Source organism: Ahaetulla prasina, chromosome 1, assembly GCF_028640845.1.
Source record: "Ahaetulla prasina isolate Xishuangbanna chromosome 1, ASM2864084v1, whole genome shotgun sequence".
Lineage (NCBI taxonomy): Eukaryota > Metazoa > Chordata > Lepidosauria > Squamata > Colubridae > Ahaetulla > Ahaetulla prasina.
The window spans coordinates 344,161,610-344,184,613 of NC_080539.1; the positions used below are offsets into that span (position 1 = coordinate 344,161,610).

Genomic DNA, 23,004 nt, shown 5'->3' on the forward strand with positions numbered 1-23,004 from the left:
TTAGTTCAAAACTTCTGGAAGGTCTCAGACTGCCCACTCCACCACCTGGGAAAGACACTCTTATTGTGAAGCTACTGAGTGCAGCTGCCCTCCATCAATCTGCTCTTGAAGGGTTATTATTCTACTTGAATTCAAAAGATCGAGATTCATGACTCAGCTAAACTAGTTCTATTCTGAATTGGGGGGAAAATGCTTCAATCCTAGAATTAAAGTACATCTGACATTTAAAGCAATTTATTTGGAAGCTATGAGGACAGAGATGTCAAATATGCCTTGCTTTTCTCCTTGCATTAATTACTATTTGCCGCCGCCAACTATGGTTTTCAGTACAAATTTCTTCCAACTCAATTCACAATTTAAAGGGAATTGCAAAAGCCATGCTCTAAAAATATCTGCTTCCTCTCTGATACACCCTCCAAAATCATAGTGGATAAAATTTAGCTTTAGGATAGCTTTCTTTAGCAAGGCTAAATAAAAATAAGAATTACAAGTTACCATTTTGCAAAGTCTGTGCCCGCGACTCCTTTCCCAAGTTGACATGAAATCCTCCAACAGTTTGAGTTTTTCCTGCTGCTACAAGGAAAAGAAAAGAAAAAGCTGTCAAATATAACATATTAATGGCAACATTTCAATACATCTTGCCCAGACTCTCTTTTGCTAAGTATTTCAACCTAACAAACATCAATAGTCCTAGACTCTGAGGCTCCTCTTATGTGATTATGAACCTCAAGCTGCTACAGAAGCTTTTTTTTTCTTTTTCTTTTTGGCATCTTTCTCAGCCTCTAAAGTTCAAGTTCTCAACATATTTTTTGTAAATAAGCTGCATGTATTATTCATATGTAACGTGTGCATAGGCTGCTCAAAAATAATTTCACAGATTCATATTATATCAGAGTTCTCAGAGGCATACTACACACAAATTACTATAATGTTTAAGGATTTAACACCTTTCCAAAATGTAACAAGCAATGTTCTGTATTTGACCTTAATCTTTCTCTTCTCCCAATACCTCATCTCTACCATTTCTGATTTTGCTTTTATCAATCCTACTAATCAGATCAGATTGATCAAGTGCAGCATTCCTGTTTCTTACGCTGACCGATCAGGTATCCCTGGAAATCCAATAAGTGGTATATGAAAGCTATATATACTTCCCAACAACTAGTGTACTACCTCTCAAGCAAGGAAAGTTCCAACATAATTAAGAGACACTGATGGGTTTATCCTCTGATTTTAGATGTCATGGAAGATGTCTAAGAAATTCTTTGAAGCTAAGTATTGTACATTATCAAAGCAATGCAAATGGTCTACAGTTTTGTTTGGCCATTACATCCTTTTCTAATCTTAAACTAGTGCCAATCTCTTATTTTCATCACCATGAAAAGCATGGACTCTTTTTGGATAATAGTCATGAGCAACCCTAGCTGACAGTCTTTTTCTCTATCGGTGTTGTGATCCGTCAGCAGCCTACGGAGCTGGCAACGGAGTCAGATAGCAATGAAGCTGAGGTGAAGCCAGGGCCATCGGGAAGTGAGGTGCGGACTCCAGAGCCTCCAGAGACTGATAGTAGTGAGGCAGAGGAACAGAAGCAGCCTGTTCCTAATGCACACATGAGAAGAGCTGCCAGAAGGCAAGAGCAGCTCAAGCAGAGAGGACAACTTGGGAGTAGGGCCAAGAGATGATTGGCCCCTCCCATAAGGCTTAAAATAGGCCAGCACCAGTGTTTCAGCTTTGCCGGAAAACAACGTTGTAGCTGCATCTTCTGCTTCATATCCGTCTTTGTTTTTGTGGCTTCTGGACGTTTGCCAGGAAGGGCCTTTGGCAGTTTCCCTAATTGGACTAAGGTTTGTGAGATAACTGAAGAATTTGTGTTTGGGAGGCATTTGTTTTACTTTGAGTTGAACGACGCTGGGAATGAAGTAATTCCCAGCTGTTTGAATAAAGTTTGTTTTTTCCATGGACTAAGTTTATTGCTACCTATTTGGGCCTGGGTCACAACAATCGGTAACAACAAAGGGAATAGTTCTTGCAAGGGGTTGCCTTAAAGATTGGTTACTTCTGTGATCGCATCTATAGCCTTCTGTTGAGCTGGAATTATTAAGCTATCTTAATTTGTTGACAAATCTAGAAAAGAATGCAAGTCCTCCCATCCAAAGTGAATATTATAATAACTACTCTACCGTTTACCTTATTTTAAGAATTAAAGATAATGTGAAGTACCTTATATTGTTTGGACATTAAGTTTGTTCATAAATACTGAATATTACATGAATGAACTACATGCCTGATGAGAGAAAAAGGCAGGGCACTTTATACAGCTCAACCATCTTGTCGGTATGGTACCATTAGGAAACCAGCACTGTTAGTGGAGGAACAATTATGACAGAAATAAGAAGATAATCAATTAGCTGCGGGCAACAAATTCTCATCTATCAAAAACTGGGTCCAAAAACTACAATACTGCATTTAACAGACTGACGCACTCAAGCACATATATTCATAGATGAACAAATGTCCCTGAAGTATTTCTTTAGATTGCTTTTCGTAAAAATATGTCAGGATGGGTAGTTCCCTCACTGTTATTCCAGAGAATTTTAAAATCTTCTATAGAACCTATAAAGGTCTGCACAGGATTAAAAAAGATGTTTTGCAAAGCAGATCAGAGGAAGCAAAGTACCCCTTCTTGAAGTACTGAAGCAGCCACATTCTTTCAATGCTAGTGTGGTTGCTTTCAAGGGTTATTCCAGGTCATCTATATGTATGTGAATATGCAAATATATTTTACTAATTTCTAGGCCATTTGCAATTACTCATACAACTGTCAATCCAGACTTTCATCAGCACAGACTCTCAGGCAATTCAGAATGTGGTTTTCATTTTATAATACTGCAAGTTTCTCTTTCTCTTGTCTTCTAAAGCAGTATTTTTCAACCTTGGCAACTTTGGATGTGTGGACTTCAACTTTTCCATGCTGGCTGGGAATTCTGGGATTTGAAATCCACATGTCTTAAAGTTGTCACGATAGAAAAACACGGTGCTAAAGGAAATACAAAGTAGAAGAGTTATACATCTTATTTCTTGTATTAGTTGCCCAACTGAAAAGATAAAATGTGTTCCACTGCTATGAACATCTGGTCTCAGCTGACATCCAGCACACTGGGGCTCTTATCAAATCTATAACATTCAATAGACTGAAAATTGTTCTGTTTTTGACTGCTTTTAATGATCAAAGATAAGTTTATTCATTTTTGGTCAAGCATCTAAACAAACTCCAATGCTAAGGAACGTTTTGTTTTGTTTTGTTTGATGATAATATTAGCTGGATACCCGTGCTTTGCTATGAAACTATGTGATCGGGCTTGATAAATCAACACTTAGAGCTTGAAAATTAATGAGTAGTTACAATCGGCCTCTCCTCTCCCCTTCTCTCCCTCAGCCTTGCCCCACAGAAACATCTCCTATCCTATCTCCTCTCCTTCAGGCTTACCACACAGAGGCCTCTCCTCTTCAATCCTCTTCTCTCCCTTAGGTTTGCTCCGCAGAAGCCTCTCCTCTCCCCTTCTCTCCCTCAGCCTTGCCCCACAGAAGCCTCCCCTCCCCTATCTCCTTCTCACTCAGCCTTGCCCCACAGAAGCCTCCCCTATCCTATCCCCTGGTTGCTGCTGTGAAAGTAAAACTGAAAGTGAAACTCCACTCCTCTCCTCTGTTCATATTTTGCATTTGGAACAGATTTCTTTTCAGGTGGAGAGGGGGAGTAGAACTCCTTAGCATCAGAGTGTGTTAATCATAATATAGGAAATACTAATGCTCTGATGGTCATTTCGAAAAATCCTTTCCTAGTGAGCTCCTAGAAGTTAAGAGGAACATATGTGGTAAATTTCAAATTTGTAGGCTTTATGGTTCTGGAGATTTCATGATTACGGTGTGAATGGTTTTCGCTTTTATATATATAGATGAATAAGACTTTCATTTTATTTGTTTCATTTGTTATGGTTTTTGTGTAGTTCATTTATATTTGTTTATCATACTGAATGGACACTGACAGCAATAGAAACTGTAAATAAAGTTTCACATTTCTGTCATTTTACAATCAAATAAATTTCCTTTGAGACTAAGCCGAGGAAAATGAATATGTCAAAGTAACTATGGTAAACATTTGAAGGAAAAAAAGCAAGACAGTACATAGTCTATCGGTACATAAAACACTACACCTCATATTTTTCATATTCTTAATATAGTCTGATAAGATTGCAGAGAAATAGCATTATTGCAACAAAAGCAACACTTTTCTGACACTTTAAAGATTACTATATTCATCTATTAATGTTTACAAAATAAAATAATCAGTCTTTAGTTCATACGACTATCAGAATACGTATTTATCCAACTGTAAAATAACGATAGATTTCAGTAGCTACACTGGGAAGCAGTGAAAAATCAAAATATGGGACAATGCAATAGTCTTGGCAATTTACATAAACTGTAAATATACTTTCTTCACTCAAACACCTACCCTACTGTTATAAAACTGTGATAGACTGAAATTCTAGCTACTGATCAGTAAAATGCCCTACATGACCAATTTCATTCTTGCTGAGGACTCTTCAGGCGTACTCTCCTTGCTACTTGTTCCAATCTCAACCCTTCAATGGGATTTGTTTCTATAGGCCTTGTACTTGTTGATTCGACAATTCATTTAGCACATCTTGCTCTGGCTATCCAGTAGCTTGCAGGAAGGTTGGTCTTACAGATGTTAATGTAAGAACTTATTTAAAAAGTTCTTACATTAACTTTACATCATACAAACATCATACAAACTGTTCTTGCCTGTCTTCTGTTCAACACACTTTCAATTCATGTTACATAATTTCTCAAGGACCTGACAGACAGACAGACACAAAACATACATGACACCTTTCTTCCGGTCCCATTAAAAGGAAGATGCTCAAATTCTTGATCTAATAAAATCAACTTTACAATATAAAAGGGGATCAATGCAGGCCTAATTCAGAAGTCAGCATTTTCATAAAGTATCTTCTGAAGGATTTTAAGTACGCCTGTATTGTTGTCATGAAGGTTATTAGGAGATTACTCCTGAGGCATGATACAAGACTGACACCTGGAGGAAACCATAAGAGGCACAGTAAGAGCTCTAAATATTTGTTATGGATTTTCACTAGCAATATTCTTACATACATCCTCCTCCATTTCAAAGCAAGCAACATTAATGCAAACCTTGGAAAAGAGTTTGAAGTGATATAAATAATAAAAACAGGTACACAAAATATACTAAAACTAAATGAGAAAAGAGAAAAAGAAATGTAACTAAATCTAGTTTATATAATACCTTTCTCTCCATATTTTTCTATCCTTTCAAATCATCCTTGCTTCTATCATATCCATACACATTTCACATTTTATTTTTTGTTCCTTAGACTTCTCACTTCTCTCCTTTTTAGGATTTAATCAATGTTACCCAGCTATAATTTTCTCCATCTTCCCCATTTGCTCTACTTTATGTATTTTAAAGTTGAATTCATACTTATTTTCTCCATATGACCAACGACCTTGTTCTGTAGTGAATTAACTTTTGTATCCATTTGTCACTTGATCATGCCTAATCTGAATTTGTTTTAACCGCATATTTTAAGTATTCCATTCCTAATTCATTAATTTTTCTCCTGAAACAGTCAATTCTCACTTCCATATAACTTGTTTATTTTTATTTATATATATATATATATATATATATATATATATGTAGATCTTTGGTTATTCGGGTTTTCTCCCGCGTAAAATTGGAAGTGTCTTGGCGACGTTTCGACAAAGTCTCATTCGTCATCTTCAGGCTTCAGCTTCGTGCTTCTGGGAGCAATGTGTGATTTTACACGGGAGAAAACCCGAACAACCAAAGACCTATATACAAACACCCGTGAAAACCTCAGAAAACATATATATATATATATATATATATATATACACATATACATATACATATACATATACATATACATATACATATATATATATATATATATATATATATATAGGTCTTTGGTTGTTCGGGTTTTCTCCCGTGTAAAATTGGAAATGTCTTGGCAACGTTTCGACAAAGTCTCATTCGTCATCTTCAGGCTTCAGCTTCGTGCTTCTGGGAGCAATGTGTGATCGCAGCTGTTTCTTCCTTTTAACTGCTAGTGGGGGTTTGAACTGATTGGGTGGGAGCTTGGCTGTGCTCTGATTGGATGGAGGTTTTTTTGTGCTCTGATTGGCTGGGGGTGTGTCCTGTTTGGGTGGGGGCTTGGTTGTGCTCAATTTAGTCTGTGTTGCAGGGGGATTTGAGCTGGTGAGCTGCATAGCTGTTGTTTGGCTTTGTGGTGGTGCTACATCTTCATAGTGGGTGTCAGTCTGCTGCATGTATGGATTGGAGGGGTTTGAAATGGCTAATGTTGCAGCTGCGGTCTGGCTTCTGGTCCTTGGTTGTGCTTCATGATCAGTGTGGGTTTGGGTCTGCTTTCTGGGTGGATGTGCGGTGGTGACATCCTGTGTGGACCTCGTGAGTGTGGGTCTGGTGTCATTCCTCGTGTACATGCAGCAGACTGACACCCACTATGAAGATGTAGCACCAGCACAAAGCCAAACAACAGCTATGCAGCTCACCAGCTCAAATCCCCCTGCAACACAGACTAAATTGAGCACAACCAAGCCCCCACCCAAACAGGACACACCCCCAGCCAATCAGAGCACAAAAAAACCTCCATCCAATCAGAGCACAGCCAAGCTCCCACCCAATCAGTTCAAACCCCCACTAGCAGTTAAAAGGAAGAAACAGCTGCGATCACACATTGCTCCCAGAAGCACGAAGCTGAAGCCTGAAGATGACGAATGAGACTTCGTCAAAACGTTGCCAAGACATTTCCAATTTTACACGGGAGAAAACCCGAACAACCAAAGACCTACATACAAACACCCGTGAAAACCTCAGAAAACAAATATATATATGGTTACCCGTTCTAATAAGAACTTCCACATAATAAGGTGAGTAGAAACAAACTGTACAAAAAACAATTTTTACTTCCTTTAACTAATATTCATCCCTCGCAACTGACACTTTTTATCTCTATATTTCTATCAAAGTATTTTCATGTATTTTGCTATCTTTAGTAAAATTTTGTCTATTTATTCCAAGTTTTTGCCATTAAAATATCACTAGCAAATATTCATTCCATTTTCCTAATCAAGCACAACTATTTTCCTCAATATTAAATTAATTTTCAGATCCTGACCTATCCTCTTTGCATTATATAATATATTTAATATTTGCTACAAATCATTTGGGTTCTTAGGTAATAACAAGATATGCTCTGATACAACAGCACATGCACATTCATGTTCCCAATCAACACACATCTAATGTTATCACATGGTTTTCTTATACATTTGTCCATCAACACAGTAAACAGGCAAGAAAAAAATCACACTTAGTTATCTTGCTCTTAGATGATTGTTGAAAAATTCCGTGAGCACTCCACTTATTCTCTCACCTATTTTACTTTCATCATATGCCATTCAATAACCAAACTCTATTTCCATAATTTGCGCAAAGCTCCATTGTTCAAACTTATTCACTTCATCATTCACAGCTACCCAGTAATGTGCTCAGTGTTGTTTCTAACACACACCTAGCCATACTATTTTTTTAACAAGTATTATAAAACATGAATACTACCTTTATAAAATCCTAGGGCTAGTGTAGCCATAATCCCTCAGAAATAGTCAGTTTCTATATTAAACTAGCCCATAATAGGCCAGTTCACCCTAATGAATACTCATTAGAACAGGGATTCCCAACCTTTTGGACCTCAGGGACCACCAAGTTCATAATTTTAAATCCCGCAGACCACTAATATGAATCCAGTGCACCACTTGCTGAAGCGCCTGGACTCCCAGTGATGGGATGGGGTCCTTCAGGCACTCTCCCTCTCTCCCTCTCTCTCTCTCTCTCTCCCTCTCTCCACTCTTTCTCTCTCATTCTCTCTGATTCCCTCTCTGTCTCTGTCTCTGTCTCTCTCTCATTCTCTTTCTTTCCTTCTGTCTTCCTCTCTCTTTTTCTTTCATTCTCTGCCTCTCTCACATTCTCTCTGTCTCTCTATCTTTCTGTCTCTTTCTCTCTCTCTCTTTCTCTCCCTCCTCTCCCACTCTTTCTCATTCTCTCTCTCTCTCTTTCATTCTGTCTCTTTCTCTCTCTCTCTCTGTCTCATTCTGATTCTCTCTGATTCTCTCTCTCTGATTCTCTCTGATTCTCTATCTTTATCTCTGATTCTCTCTTTCTCTCCCCCTCTCTTTCTCTCTCTCATTCTCTCTCTTTCTCTCCCCCCCCCTTCTCATTTTCTTTCTCTCTCTCATCTCATGGGCTAGCCAATGTCTTGGGGCTGAGAGGAAGTCAAGCATCTCCCTGATAGACCAAGGTGCACGGAGCACCAACAAGAACCGGCGAGATCCAGCAAGAGACGAAGCTTCACTCCCACTCTGGAATATGGAGCGAATCTCCATCCCCTCCCCTTCCTTTGCCAGGCGAGGAGTGACTGGGAAGGGAGGGCAAGAGGCGGAGACAGCCACTGGGGGGGTTCAGCCAACAGGAAGCTATAGCAGGGGGAAGAAACAACCCGGGGTTCCTGCCACCTGTTGCTTTAGCCCGCCTGCACTGCCACCCCCCCTTGCACCATTACCTCATTCCAGCCGGTGAGGGTTGTGCTGCAAAGTTGCAAGTTGTACAAACCTCCCTCTATGGCTGAGATTTACAGCCCCACATGAGCTGCCTGGCCAGTCCCATATTCCAGAGCTCTAGTCACAGGACTGGCCATTGCTCATCCTGGAACAGCTCCTCCACCCGGGTGCGCTGCGGACTACCAAAATTTTCTCATGGACCACCAGTGGTCCGCGGACCACCGGTTGGTGACAACTGCATTAGAGCAGTAGTGGCACAGTGGTTAGAATGCAGTATTGCAGGCTATTTTAGCTCCCTGCCAGGAATTCAATCCTGACCAGCTCTAAGTTTACTCAGCCTTCCAAGATAAAATGAGGACCCAGAATGTTGGGGGCAATATACTGACTCTGTAAACTGCTTAGAGAGGGCTGTAAAACACTATGAAGCAGTTTATAAGTCTAAGTGCTATTGCTATTGTTATTTTGTCATTTGTAAAACATGAAATCTTGCCATCATTGTTAAATGATTTCCCATTTTGAATTTTATCAGAAACCTTTTCACATAGGACCCTAATAAGACCAATCTTACTAATTTTCAAGTGAAAGTTTACATATTTTTCATTAATGAGAAATAATCAGCCTTACTGCCAAAATAGTTTGCTTCATAGCTTTTTATTCCTTCCATCAAATATATGTAACAAGCCTACAGGTGGAGCGAATTCAATTCTTGCTATCTTTTCATTAATGGTGAGACTGTATCATATTCCCACTGAATATAAAGGAAAATCCCTTTTTTGATTCCATCATCTCCAGCATCTCCTGGTTACATATTGTATGTGAAATTCTTATAGGAATTACATCACTGGCATTCCTGCAGTGAAGCAGGTAAAAATTTTCCAGATTGCCATAAATTTGTTGTATTGATCTATCAAACTCTTTCTAATACTTACCTAAATCTGATTCCCAAACATATTTTAAGTGTAGTATTCTATGTCTACCTATGTTTACTTCCAATGCGTGAGTAAATTTTCATGCTATATCTTTGGATTATACAAAAAAGTCATTCAATCTCAAAATTAGGTAGTGACCAGTTAACCCCATTTTTGTTAACTTTGTACAGGAGCGCAATAACAACATTCTTCCAATTATCAGGCACAGATGCATTTTTTGCATAATTTACTCAATGTTGATGCTTCTCGACTCCAACCATCTCTGGGCAACTCAAAGTAATAAAAAGCAGCATAAAAACAACAAATTACAATATAGTACACAGGAGCAAATTACAAAAAAATAATTAAAGAATTCACACCATCACAACAAAAACAAACCAGAAGCATACTTGAATATTTCTCCAGGTATGCCATCAACACATATAGTTGCATTTTTCAACGTTCCCACAGCATTTATTACTTCATCAGTCTTTTCTTGGACACATGCATTTATAGCATTGATTTCAATTTTACTCATCAACATACCACTATTATTCCCATACAAATCTCTAAAATATCCCTTCTAGCATTTCCAGGCTTTATTTTTAATTGCATTTACTCTGCTGGTTCCCCTAATTCAGAACAAATTTTATATCCACCACAAGCTCTCTGCATTTTCTGTCACTTTTAAACACATTCCTCATTCTCTACATTTTTTGCCATTTTTTCACTATATACACATATTTCTTTACCAAACGTTCTCTTATACCCATTTTCCCAATCTACCTCTTTTACTTTGATCTCTTAACCAATCTACAAAAATATCGCTATTAATATATGATACAAGCAATTTATATCACTTTTAAAGCTAACTTTCTAAAACTGCAAAGAAGTAATTTAAATTCTGAATAAAATGCATAATCAAAACAATAATCAGAGTCATTTTTCCTTTTCATCAGAAATATCAATTTGCCGGATTAAGCCACTATAGTATGTCAGATGTGGTTTGTCAAGTTTTCTTAAAAACAAAATTTTAGGGCAGAGATGCTATGAAGAGAAATGTTTAAATCCTGGTCCTACATTAGAAGTGGCCAATGTGGAACTCAGCCCTTCCCCCAAACACAAAAAATGGCACATTTTTTAAAAAAAAAATTCTTAAACAAAATTAAGGATAGGATTGAAAGAAAGCTTGCCTCTTGGAAGCAAACAATTTCTAGCCCCACTATTAATGCTTGAATAATCAATATTTGGATTGGGAGTTATTTTAAGGGTAGAAACTGAAGTGGTTTTCCTCCCATATGCCTCTGGTTCCTGTGCCTATTCTTAATACTGCTCAAAATAAGTAAAAAAAAAAATCATCCTTATCCCTTCCTGTATCATCCCCACACTATTCCCACATTCCAATACCTTTAAGAAGGTCAGGAGACTGAATTGCAACTTTTAATTCTGCATGTTAAATTTATATTTACCGACAAAGAAATGAAGATCTATTTCAAGCTATTTAGCTCTCGGCAGCTAGCCATACCCTTCTGGGATGCGAACCTAGGTTACTTACATATTAGGTAGATGTATTACCTCTAAGCCACGGGCCCTCCTCACTTTGTCAGCTATAGCAGGGGAGAGATTGTGTTTTTTTAAACAGGGCTTTAATTCTGCAAATAATACTTATTTCTACTTATATTGTGGGGAACTTTCTTTCCAAATATACTGCTGTTGAGAACAGAGCAATATGTGAAATACTAACAGTTATCTTAACAAGATATTAATATTACATTTTGCTTTATAACAGCTAGCAAAGGTGGTTTTTACTGATAAAAGAGGTAAAGAAACACTTGATTTCCCTGAACAATACTTTTTTTATTCAGTATCATCTCCACCTCATTTTCAAACATTGCCCACATGTGTTAATACTGGACTATAGTAAAAAGGATCCAGAAGTTAATTTGTGCTCTCAACCTGGTTATCCTAGGTTGCAATCACAGTGACATCCATTAGCAATTCAAACAATCAATGGCAGCTAATGATGATCGCCATGCAAATTACATATATAAATAAAAATAAACAATCGACTTAATCAAAAACTTCTAACAGACACTGGAATAAAATTTTATATTTTCTTACAATAAAAAAGTGTGATAACCATTTCTAACCTTCTCCCATTTGGAGACTTAGACTGGACAACAAAAGATATTTAGGAAGACAGTAGCAATCGACTTCCATACTGTTGCCAAAAAAAAAAAATAGATGTAGTCACTATAAGTTAAGTTCATCTGGAAAATATCTTTATCTTAATAATGATAGATTAATTTTATAATTTATTTATGTACTACATGTTTTGAAATGGAACACCCTCAAATACTTGGAGAAGACACAAACATAGTTTTAGCATTTACCAAGCAGTAGGAAATTAAAATAAATTAGATTTAACTATGAGAACTACCGTATATACTCGAATATAAGCCGATCCGAGTATAAGCCGAGGTCCCCAATTTTACCCCAAAAACTGGGGTAAACTGGGGACTCGAGTATAAGCCGAGGGTGGGAAATGAGGCACCTACCGGTTGGGGAAAGCCTCCCTCCCTCAGCTGAGAAGGCTGGCGGCTCCCCCGCCCCGCCCTCTCACTGCACCGGCAGGGCTTCCGTCCGGTAAAATGTGAAAAAAAGAAGAAAAAAAAACTCGAGTATAAGCCGTATATACTCGAGTATAAGCCGAGGGGCTTAAAAAAAAAAAAACCTCGAGTATAAGCCGTATAGACCCGAGTATAAGCCGAGGGGACGTTTTTCAGCACAAAAAACGTGCTGAAAAACTCGGCTTATACTCGAGTATATACGGTATATAGATTGATGTATAAACAACTGTGGAGGGTTTTGTTCCTTACACCCACCCATAAATATGTAAATACATAAACAGTGCTAGCTTACAGAAATCAGTCAGCCTGGAACTCTGAAATACAATATCATATGGGAAAGATTATTTAAAAGGAATGATTCCAAATATGCCATAAAATTAGAGATGGAGAGCTGAATCTAATCCAAGCAAACGTCAACTACTTCTCTGAGCACATCTCATATAGCAGTGTTTCTAAACCATGGCAACTCTTACGACGTGTTGACTTCAACTCCCAGAACACCCCTGCCAGTTGCTGGCTAGGGAATTCTGGGAGTTGAAATCTACTCTTCTTAGAGTTGTCAAGGTTGAGAAACACTGCTATATAGGAAGGACTTTGGGAAGACAAAAAAAAACCAACCTCTTTCCCTTCTCTAAAATTATACTGCTTACCTTTGCCATAGCAAAGGAAAAGCATTGGTACAATAAATGCAAGTAATTCTAAATAGAAGCAGCTGCAAGTAAGTTCTCTAATAGCCAGTTCTGGCTATCCATTGGAAAGGTGCAAGGCAACCAAATCAGAACCAGCACACGTCCATGTAAGTGGGAACACTTATAATTGCTATGAGTATCTTGCTATGAGAAAGCTCTCCACTTGAGGAACCACAAATCAGAACATTCCCAACCAGCATCAAATAATACTATTAAGTGATGCACCTTGAGAATCAGGAGGCAGGGGGGAAAAAGAGGATATTGAAAATGGGGAAAAGGGGAACAGCAGAAAATGATCTACTGCTCCAATACAAATTAGTTATAACTTAAGAGTAATTGACACACAACAACATTAACAATGATTGTGGGGACCAGAAGAGCAAGAACCAGAACTTTCTATCAAGTCCCACCAGGCCCAAGGTTCACTCAGCCTTCCATCCTTTATAAAGTAGGTAAAATGAGGACCCAGATTGTTGGGGGGGCAATAAGTTGACTTCGTATATAATATACAAATGGATGAAGACTATTGCTTAACATATTGTAAGCCGCCCTGAGTCTTTGGAGAAGAGCGGGATATAAATTCAAATTTAAAAAAAAAAAATCTTCCTTGATACCTGAAGCAGTAAAAAAGAGGTCAAGAAGAAGAAAAAAACTCGAGTATAAGCCGATATACTCGAGTATAAGCCGAGGCTTAAAAAAAAAACCTCGAGTATAAGTCAGATAGACCCGAGTATAAGAGGACGTTTTCAGCACAAAACGTGCTGAAAACTCGGCTTATACTGAGTATATACGTATATAGATTGATGTATAAACAACTGTGGAGGGTTTTGTTCCTTACACCCACCCATAAATATGTAAATACATAAACAGTGCTAGCTTACAGAAATCAGTCAGCCTGGAACTCTGAAATACAATATCATATGGGAAAGATTATTTAAAAGGAATGATTCCAAATATGCCATAAAATTAGAGATGGAGAGGTGAATCTAATCCAAGCAAACGTCAACTACTTCTCTGAGCATTATCTCATATAGCAGTGTTTCTAAACCATGGCAACTCTTACGACGTGTTGATTTCAACTCCCAGAACACCCCTGCCAGTTGCTGGCTAGGGAATTCTGGGAGTTGAAATCTACTCTTCTTAGAGTTGTCAAGGTTGAGAAACACTGCTATATAGGAAGGACTTTGGGAAGACAAAAAACCAACCTCTTTCCTTCTCTAAAATTATACTGCTTACCTTTGCCATAGCAAAGGAAAAGCATTGGTACAATAAATGCAAGTAATTCTAAATAGAAGCAGCTGCAAGTAAGTTCTCTAATAGCCAGTTCTGGCTATCCATTGAAAGGTGCAAGGCAACCAAATCAGAACCAGCACACGTCCATGTAAGTGGGAACACTTATAATTGCTATGAGTATCTTGCTATGAGAAAGCTCTCCACTTGAGGAACCACAAATCAGAACATTCCCAACCAGCATCAAATAATACTATTAAGTGATGCACCTTGAGAATCAGGAGGCAGGGGGGAAAAAGAGGATATTGAAAATGGGGAAAAGGGGAACAGCAGAAAATGATCTACTGCTCCAATACAAATTAGTTATAACTTAAGAGTAATTGACACACAACAACATTAACAATGATTGTGGGGACCAGAAGAGCAAGAACCAGAACTTTCTATCAAGTCCCACCAGGCCCAAGGTTGACTCAGCCTTCCATCCTTTATAAAGTAGGTAAAATGAGGACCCAGACTGTTGGGGGGGCAATAAGTTGACTTCGTATATAATATACAAATGGATGAAGACTATTGCTTAACATATTGTAAGCCGCCCTGAGTCTTTGGAGAAGAGCGGGATATAAATTCAAATTTAAAAAAAAAAATCTTCCTTGATACCTGAAGCAGTAAAAAAGAGGTCAAGAAGAAGAACTTAGAGCAAATTCGGCAACCTTAAACACTCAAAAGAGTCACTTGGACCTGTTTCCTACAGGAAAAAAACCACACTGGGAGCCACGAAAGCTGAATGGACATGACCAACTCGATGTCTCTCACTCCCACTCAATCACATGACCACGGAGCCACGCCTACCCAGCCACAAAACTATTCTCTTTGTCTCTGTCCCTATCTCCCCCTCTGTGTCTCTCTCCCTCTGTATCTCTCCCACTCCCCCCCCACTCTCTCTCTGTGTCTCTCCTCCCTCCCTTCAGGTGACGGTCCTCCTCCTCCCCCCCTCCTCCTCTCATAACTCCCTGGCCGGCTGAGACGGGAGCATTCGCACGCACAGGGAGACTCCAGCCTAAAGTGGCAGGAAACGAAGGCTGCCGTACGTACAAATGTGGCGCGAAGGCAGGTACAGGGCAACTTCGCTCCTGCACCCTCCGGTGACCCTCTTCCCCCTCCACCTCTTAGGACACCTGGGACAACTGTGGCTGAGCTGGGAGCGTGTACACGTGCAGGCAGACCCTCCTCAAGCGAGCGCCAAAGCTCAAGAAAGGTGCATGCGGGATGGGCAGCGGTTCGCTTACGGAGGGTCTCTCCATGCGTGCGCACGCTCCCAGCTCAGCCACAGCCAGCCAGGGGGTTACGAGAGGACGGGGGGAGGAAAGTTCAGGAGTGAAGCTGCCCTGTTCCTGCCTTCATGCCACATTTATGCATAAGGCGGCCTTTGCTTCCTGCCGCTTCGGGCTGGAGTACAAAAAAGAAAGAGGGGCGGGGTGAACCAGTGCTGGGACGGAGCTGCGGCAGAGGGCCCAAAGAGCCACTTGTGGCTCCAGAGCTGCAGTTTGCCGACCCCTGACTTAAAGTAATCAAGCATCTTGAAGCCCCCAGGCCACAAAGCAAAGAGCATCTCCCCACAGTTAATAACATTCCGGGTGTGGGGAGACAATAATGCATCAATGTACATCTTCACTTACCAGAGTTTGGGGCAGATACCTTGTTTCCCCCAAAATAAGACATCCCCGGATAATAACCCCAATCGGGCTTTTGAGCACATGGTAATAAGGCCAACGGTTCAAAAAAATATAAAAGAGGGTCTTATTTTCAGGCAAACACGGTATATATCTGCTAAATAACAGAAGGATCATTGGAATTTTTTATATTTTATAAAATTTTACATCTGTATACATCCACATTTAATAATTATATTTCGTATAATTTAAACATGGCTTTACACTTTTTTCGTTTACCAAGATGATGATGATAATTGCTACATCTTTCAATTAAGATCATCTCTACTGAGCAATCGTATTTAAGCTAGCATTAACTAGGAATGTCTTGTACCAAATCAAGAATCCAATTAACAGAATTATTTCCTTTCACTACTGAAGTTGAATTATCTAGAACAGGAGTGTCAAACTGGTGATCCACCGGCCGGATGCATCATGTGCAGGCCATGCCCACCCCAGCTTCACAAAGGTAAATGTTGTGATATGTCACGTAATGATGGCATGTGACACGATCCAGTTTGACATCTGTGATCTAGAAACCTAATTCATCCCATTTAAGAGGCCACACTCACTACCCTACCCTTATTTCTTAACAACTTGGTTAACAACCATGGTGTTCGCACTTACCACCTCTATCTTTACTTAAGAACCACAATAAAAAAACAAAATCAGCAGTCTGCATTACAATTCTGACTTGAAGACTACTTTTAGACCAATTACAATACGTTTCATTAATTTTTTTCAGAGAAAATATTTCTATACTTAGGCATGTTCAAAGTTCAAATGATTGAGGAAGTGTTTGGAAGAAAATGGCAATTGATTTGAACATTCAATACGATCTAAATATTACATTGTGTATGGGGCCTGACTTTTGCCAAATCCTGTACATACAAAAAACAACTAGACACAAGGACAGTTTTTCCCAAATGCCATCACTCTGCTTAACAACTAATTTCCACAACACTGTCAAATAATTTACTAAGACTGTATTACTATTATTCTTCTCTTCCTTCTTAGTATCTATCCCTTCTCACTTATTACTATAACCATGTTGCTTGTATCTTTCAATTATATTGTTTTTTGTTTCCTAGTACAATTTGATAGCTTATTAGTAACCTTGACTATCACTAAGTGTTGTATCTTTTTATTCTTGATGAGCATTTTATTCTCCTCATGTACACTGAGAGCATATACACTAAGACAAATTCCTTGTGTGTCCAATCACACTTAGCCAATAAAGAATTCAATTCTATTCCTATTCCTATTCTATTCCACTGGATGCTAAAAGAAATGCAGTTTTTACCAAAGATACAATGCACTGAAAAAAAGGAAGATGTCATCCTTTCCCTCAATAACTTTGCTTCGTATTTATTATCTCTCCCTTTTGATTTATTCAAAGTATTTTTTTGTCACTGACTCCTTCAAAACCAGTGTACAGACTTTAAAACATATACTACCAAAAAAATATAAGAAAACTTATAATAATGTAATAATAATTATAAGCAATTTAATCATACCATCATGAACTACCCAATGTAGCCTCTAAATTTTTCCATAATCCATGGTTAATTTCTAAAGGGTAAGGATTCCAAAACTGGTGTAACAAAAAAGGCTTTCCAGCTGAACTCAAATGAGTTTCTACTCCATGTGGTGGACTCAAGGCAGCCTTTGATGGTGAATGCAATTGTTTACCATTTCTGTATAATAGAAATATTCTCATAAAGTGGTTCAAAATTGTCTATAGGTTAATATCAAAATCTTAAATGATATCTAGAATTAACAGCCTGTGCATTTCTTTTATTATGGTATGGCCTCTCCTTGCTACTTTTTTTTTTGTTGTTGTTTTGTTTACATTTATACCCCGCCCTTCTCCGAAGACTCAGGGCGGCTTACAGTGTATAAGGCAATAGTCTCATTCTATTTGTATATTTTTACAAAGTCAACTTATTGCCCCCCCAACAATCTGGGTCCTCATTTTACCTACCTTATAAAGGATGGAAGGCTGAGTCAACCTTGGGCCGGGCTCGAACCTGCAGTAATTGCAGGCTACTGTGTTCTTAATAACTGACACTTGGGCCTCTGGTGTCACATACATTTTTCAGAAAAATGCAATTCCGTCAGAGCAAGCCTCTTATTTCATGAACCCAGAAACTCCTTACTTGTAGGATCCTTGTCTTTCCAGATGCAACTCGCTTCTGCATCAAGTTATTGGTCAGGGGTCAGCAAAACCTCAGATGTGTCAGAGGTTTCAGGTGTTCAGATGTGTCAGAGAAATATAGCTGAGACTTAGCAGCCTATTGATATCCCTGTTCCAAAACATGCAATGATTCCTTCCATATTCCGGATTAGATCCAAAATAGAATACCAGGGATATTTATATAATAATGCCTGAGATTTACAACGCTCAATTTGTCTAAAACTGTAGCCTAGATTGAATAGCTGTTTCTTTTTCCATGGACTTAACTCACTAAAGTTTTTAAATAGTCCTCTAGATATGCAACATGTGAAACTAGAAAAATATGTTCAGTGCCATAGAAACTACCCTCTGCCATACAACTTTAGCTGCTGCATTCATGTAGGTAGGTGATCCAATAAGTGTAAAAAAAAATCAAATGTATATCAACTGGGGATAAGTCATAACTATATTTTAATTGTACTTCTCTGCTAAGTTAATGTCACAAACTACACACCTTTCAGGGTCCTACACTAAAGTCAAAATCTACAAAACTACAAAATCTACAAAACTAGCAGGTAGAGAAAGGAATGAATGAAAGCCAAATGGAACAAGGAGGGCACCCACAGTTATTATGACGAAGATTAGGCAAAGGACAAATCTTATGTCAAGAGACTGATAGATATACTTAATAGAAGTATCTATAGAAGCATCTATAACAACACAGATGGGCATCTGAAAATAAATATTTCCCTCTCACTCCTTTCTGAAGCACGGCTTATTTTTCTGCGGAGGCTATTTCTTATGGGACAAAGTAGCCCCTTCCCCAGATTTGGTATAACAAGTCAGAGAAAGAGCTCAAGGAAATAAGTTTGAGGAAAACGGGAATCGTCAGAGGATTGACCGTCTGCAAATAGTGAGGCCAGAATATTAAGATGAGACAAATGTACTTTGTTTGTGGTTGCAGAAGTTACAATGCAAAGCGTCCCTTGATGTGAGAGCTGTTCTGATCAGTAGCACATACACTGTATTCTTACAGTGTCGACATAGGCGGTTTTGTCATTGCACTGCTTTGCTTTTAAACGAAGCAAATTCTGTAGGAGACACAGGAGGAGGAAGCAGATGAGTTGTGATTCTCCCACGGCACCCACGTGCAATTCACTGCTCACGGGAGCAACGTCACGGCTGGCCGTAGCAGAGGCAGCATCGGGCTGCTTCTCCTTCGGCTGCCACCCCCCACCCAAAAGAGCCAAGCCCGGGCCCGATTCCCGCCACACACACATACACACACACACACACACACACACACACACACACACACACACACACACACACACACACAGGCTCGCACCGTCGAGGGAGACGAACTGTCCGACCGCCGAGGAGCCTCCGCCACTGTTCTCCACGAACTGCACCTCGGAGACGATGATGTTGTCTTCCAGCACCGAACCGCATCCGGTGCAGACGGCATCGCCCCGGGCTGAGTCCACTTCGATGTCGGAGCCGCCGCAGGCAGCGCACACCCGCCCGCCGGACATCTTGACGGGGGTTGCGGCGCCGGCCGCCGGCAAGCAAGCAAGCACGCTGGAGCGACTTCCCTGCTGCGGGCCGAGCCGGTCTCCTCGCTCAGCACAGACTGCCGGCGGTTTCTCGCGCTATTCCTCCTCCACGCAGGCCTGGCTCAGCCGCCCATTCGCTGCCGGAGGAGGAGGAGCCGCAGCCTTCAAAAACCGCCTTTTCTCGCGAGGCCTGCCGGCCTGCCTGCTACTGCGAGCCTCCAGTTTCCGCGGCAGTGTATCCTGGTCCGCCTCTTGGATGTTTGGGGATTCCCCGAAGGCGTCTAGAATTCCGAACGTTGCAATTCACAAGAGTTTCTGCCGCTACTACTTGCTCCTACTTAGCCTTTAGAATGCCTCCCCCACCCCGCCGACGGGTGATTTGCTAGCAGCAGGCTTAATTACGGAGAGTTCAAGAGTTTTTGGTTTTTTCTGTTGATCCAAAGGGCCGGGGTGACCGACGAATTTCCTCATTTACTATAGGGTTCAGTTCAGTAAAGCCAGAACAGAGAACCCTGAGCAGGTAAAGGATCAGGTTCTTTAATCAATGATCACGTGAACTTGTATGTAGAGAAGACTAAGACATGGGTATATATATGCCTTTTGTAGCCATCCTTAGCAATCCTATTGACATTTAATATTGCAAGGCTTCTAAACTTTAGCAACTTTTTTTTTTATTTGCATTTATATCCCGCCCTTCTCCGAAGACTCAGGGCGGCTTACACTATGTTAAGCAATAGTCTTCATCCATTTGTATATTATATACAAAGTCAACTTATTGCCCCAATAGTCTGGGTCCTCATTTTACCTACCTTATAAAGGATGGAAGGCTGAGTCAACCTTGGGCCTGGTGGGACTTGAACCTGCAATAATTGCAAGCAGCTGTGTTAATAACAGGCTGTCTTAGCAGTCTGAGCCACCAGAGGCCCTTTAAGATGTGGACTACAAATCCCAGAGTTCCCCAGCCAGGAGCAAGAATTTTGGAACTTGTAGTCCACACATCTTAAAAGTGGCCAAGTTTGAAATACAGTACACTGCTGTATTGTATAACTCTTATAATTTTTTTTTATCTTCATGAAATTCTTTCAGATTTGTCCCTTTTTCAGATTTTCCCTTTGTTTTTTCCAATAAGATATGGTCCATGTCGTAATATTCCAGTGCGATAATGCTGGATGTGCCAGGTTTTTTGATTGCACAAAAATGAAAGAAAGCGGATGAGGTCTGTAAATGAACCTCATTCTGTTTAAAGACATGCGGAAGCTATTTATTTACTTCTCTGGTACATTAAAATATATAAATATTTTGCTAAAATATACAAGTATAACGTATAACATTTTTTATTTATATAAAATGATTGAAAATTCATGGAGAAAAGATACCTCTGAGGTTTATAAGAGTTGAAAATGACCCCTTGACACATAATATTGATAGACTGCCAAAATAATATTCAAGAAATTATTTTCACTTGGGCCACTTTATATAATATTTGGACACTTTCACTCGAGAATTATTCAATTTGAAAGAAGTCTGGACTTTGGGGGTTCCCCAGCATTGGCTGACTTTGAGAAATAAGCTAATTTATTTCCAGCTCAGGACTTATATTTTTGAATTCCCACAAAAAAAAAAAAACAACCTAGTATTTTGTTTAATGTTGGTGCTCTTTGGAGTTTGTAGATTGTTTCCCCATCTGCAAGAACTCTTATCTTGTCATGCTTTCCCAGATCCTCTTCCTTGCATCCCAGTTTTTCAAAGAAGAAGGTAGTTAGTTAGGTTTGCTGTTCCGCCTCATAAGAACTACTCTTTTGTACAGCCATTACTTATTTCCATTTTTAATACTACAAAAAAATACTACCAAAAATTTTTTGAGACTTTGGAAAAAATTCAGAGAAGAGCAACTAAGATGATCAAAGGCCTGGAGACTAAAACATATAAAGAATGGCTGCAGGATTTGGGTTTGGCTAGTCTAAAGAAAAGAAGAATTAGGGGTAACATGATAGCAGCATTCCAGTACTTGAGGGGCTGCCACAAAGAAGAGGGGGTCATATTATTCGCCAAAGCACCGGCGGGCAGGACAAGAAACAATGGTTGGAAACTAATCAAAGAGAGAAGCAACATGGAATTAAGGAGACACTTCCTAACAGTGAGGATAATTAACCAATGGAATAATGGTTCAGGAAAGGTATGATGTTGTAAACTGCCCTGACTGCCACCCATGTCACTATTAAGCAACTCAGCAGTTTATAACATCATAATATCTTTCATGAACCATTATTTTTCAGCTTGCCTCCAGAAATCATGGGTACTCCATCACTGAATGTTTTTAAGAAGAGTCTAGACCAGGCGTGTCAAATTCACATCACCGTGTCATCACATGACGTATCATGACTTTCCCCCCCATGTTAAATCGGGCATGGGCATGGCCAGCATATGATGCATCTGGGCCATGGGCCACAAGTTTGACACCCCTGGTCTAGACAGTCACTTATCTGAAATAGTATAGGTTCTCCTGCTTGAGCAGGGGGCTGGACTAGAAGACCTCCAAAGTCTCTTCCAACTCATTCATTCTATTCTGTTTTAATAGAATGTTTTAATTAGGGAAATTTTGTTTTTACGGGATATGTTGAGAAATCATGATGGGATTAGTTCTTTGTGAGGTTGATAGTGATGATACTTACAGATTATCTTCAAACTGCTTTTCAGATATTGAAGAGTAAAAACAAAAATATGGAAGACCCCATGTTTATAATTTATTTATTAAATGTATATACCACCCATCTCACTATTAAGCAACTCAGGGCAGTTTATAACATAGTATCTTTCCTGGAACATTATTTTTCCATTTTAAATATTCAAACACTTTTATCACCTTTATGTTTCTTGTTCTTAAAAAATAAGAACCGTAAGAATGGATAAGTAGGGTTTTGAAATTGTCTATTAACAGCAGGAAAATTAATAGCTATGCAGACTAAACCTCTGTTCCATACAGAACAGCATTGTATATTTATTTATTTATTTATTAGATTTTATACCGCCTTCTCCCGAAGGACTCAGGCGGTTCACAGCCAAGTAAAATAGACAATATATAAATACAATTTAAAATACACTTAAAAACTTATTAAAATTGGCCATAATTAAAATTAAAACTAAAACCCATTTAAAACCCATAAATTTAAAACTAACCCAGGCCAGCGAGATAAATAGGTAAGTTTTAAGCTCATGGCGAAAGGTTCGGAGGTCCGGAAGTTGACGAAGTCCTGGGGAGGTCGTTCCAGAGGCGGGAGCCCCACAGAGAAGGCCCTTCCTGGGCGTCGCCAGGCGACACTGTCGCGCCGACGGCACCCTGAGGAGTCCCTCTCTGTGAGAGCGCACGGGTCGGTGAGGT

General features: G+C 39.4%; 1 protein-coding gene across 3 annotated transcripts in view; it reads right to left on the reverse strand.

The window, feature by feature from the left end:
• BRF1 (BRF1 RNA polymerase III transcription initiation factor subunit) overlaps window positions 1–21,068 on the reverse strand; it is a 245,247-nt gene extending 224,179 nt beyond the window's left edge. Inside the window, exons 1-2 of one of the 3 annotated variants that reach the window (XM_058162881.1) lie at window positions 19,418–21,068; window positions 496–573 (exon numbers count right to left, since the gene is read on the reverse strand). In XM_058162881.1, coding sequence (XP_058018864.1) covers window positions 496–573; window positions 19,418–19,604 — 265 coding nt within the window. In that variant the 5' untranslated portion in view covers window positions 19,605–21,068. The remainder of the gene's footprint in view (window positions 1–495; window positions 574–19,417) is intronic. The other 2 variants (XM_058162879.1, XM_058162878.1) reach the window with 2 other exon arrangements.
• Window positions 21,069–23,004: the final 1,936 nt, after the last annotated feature.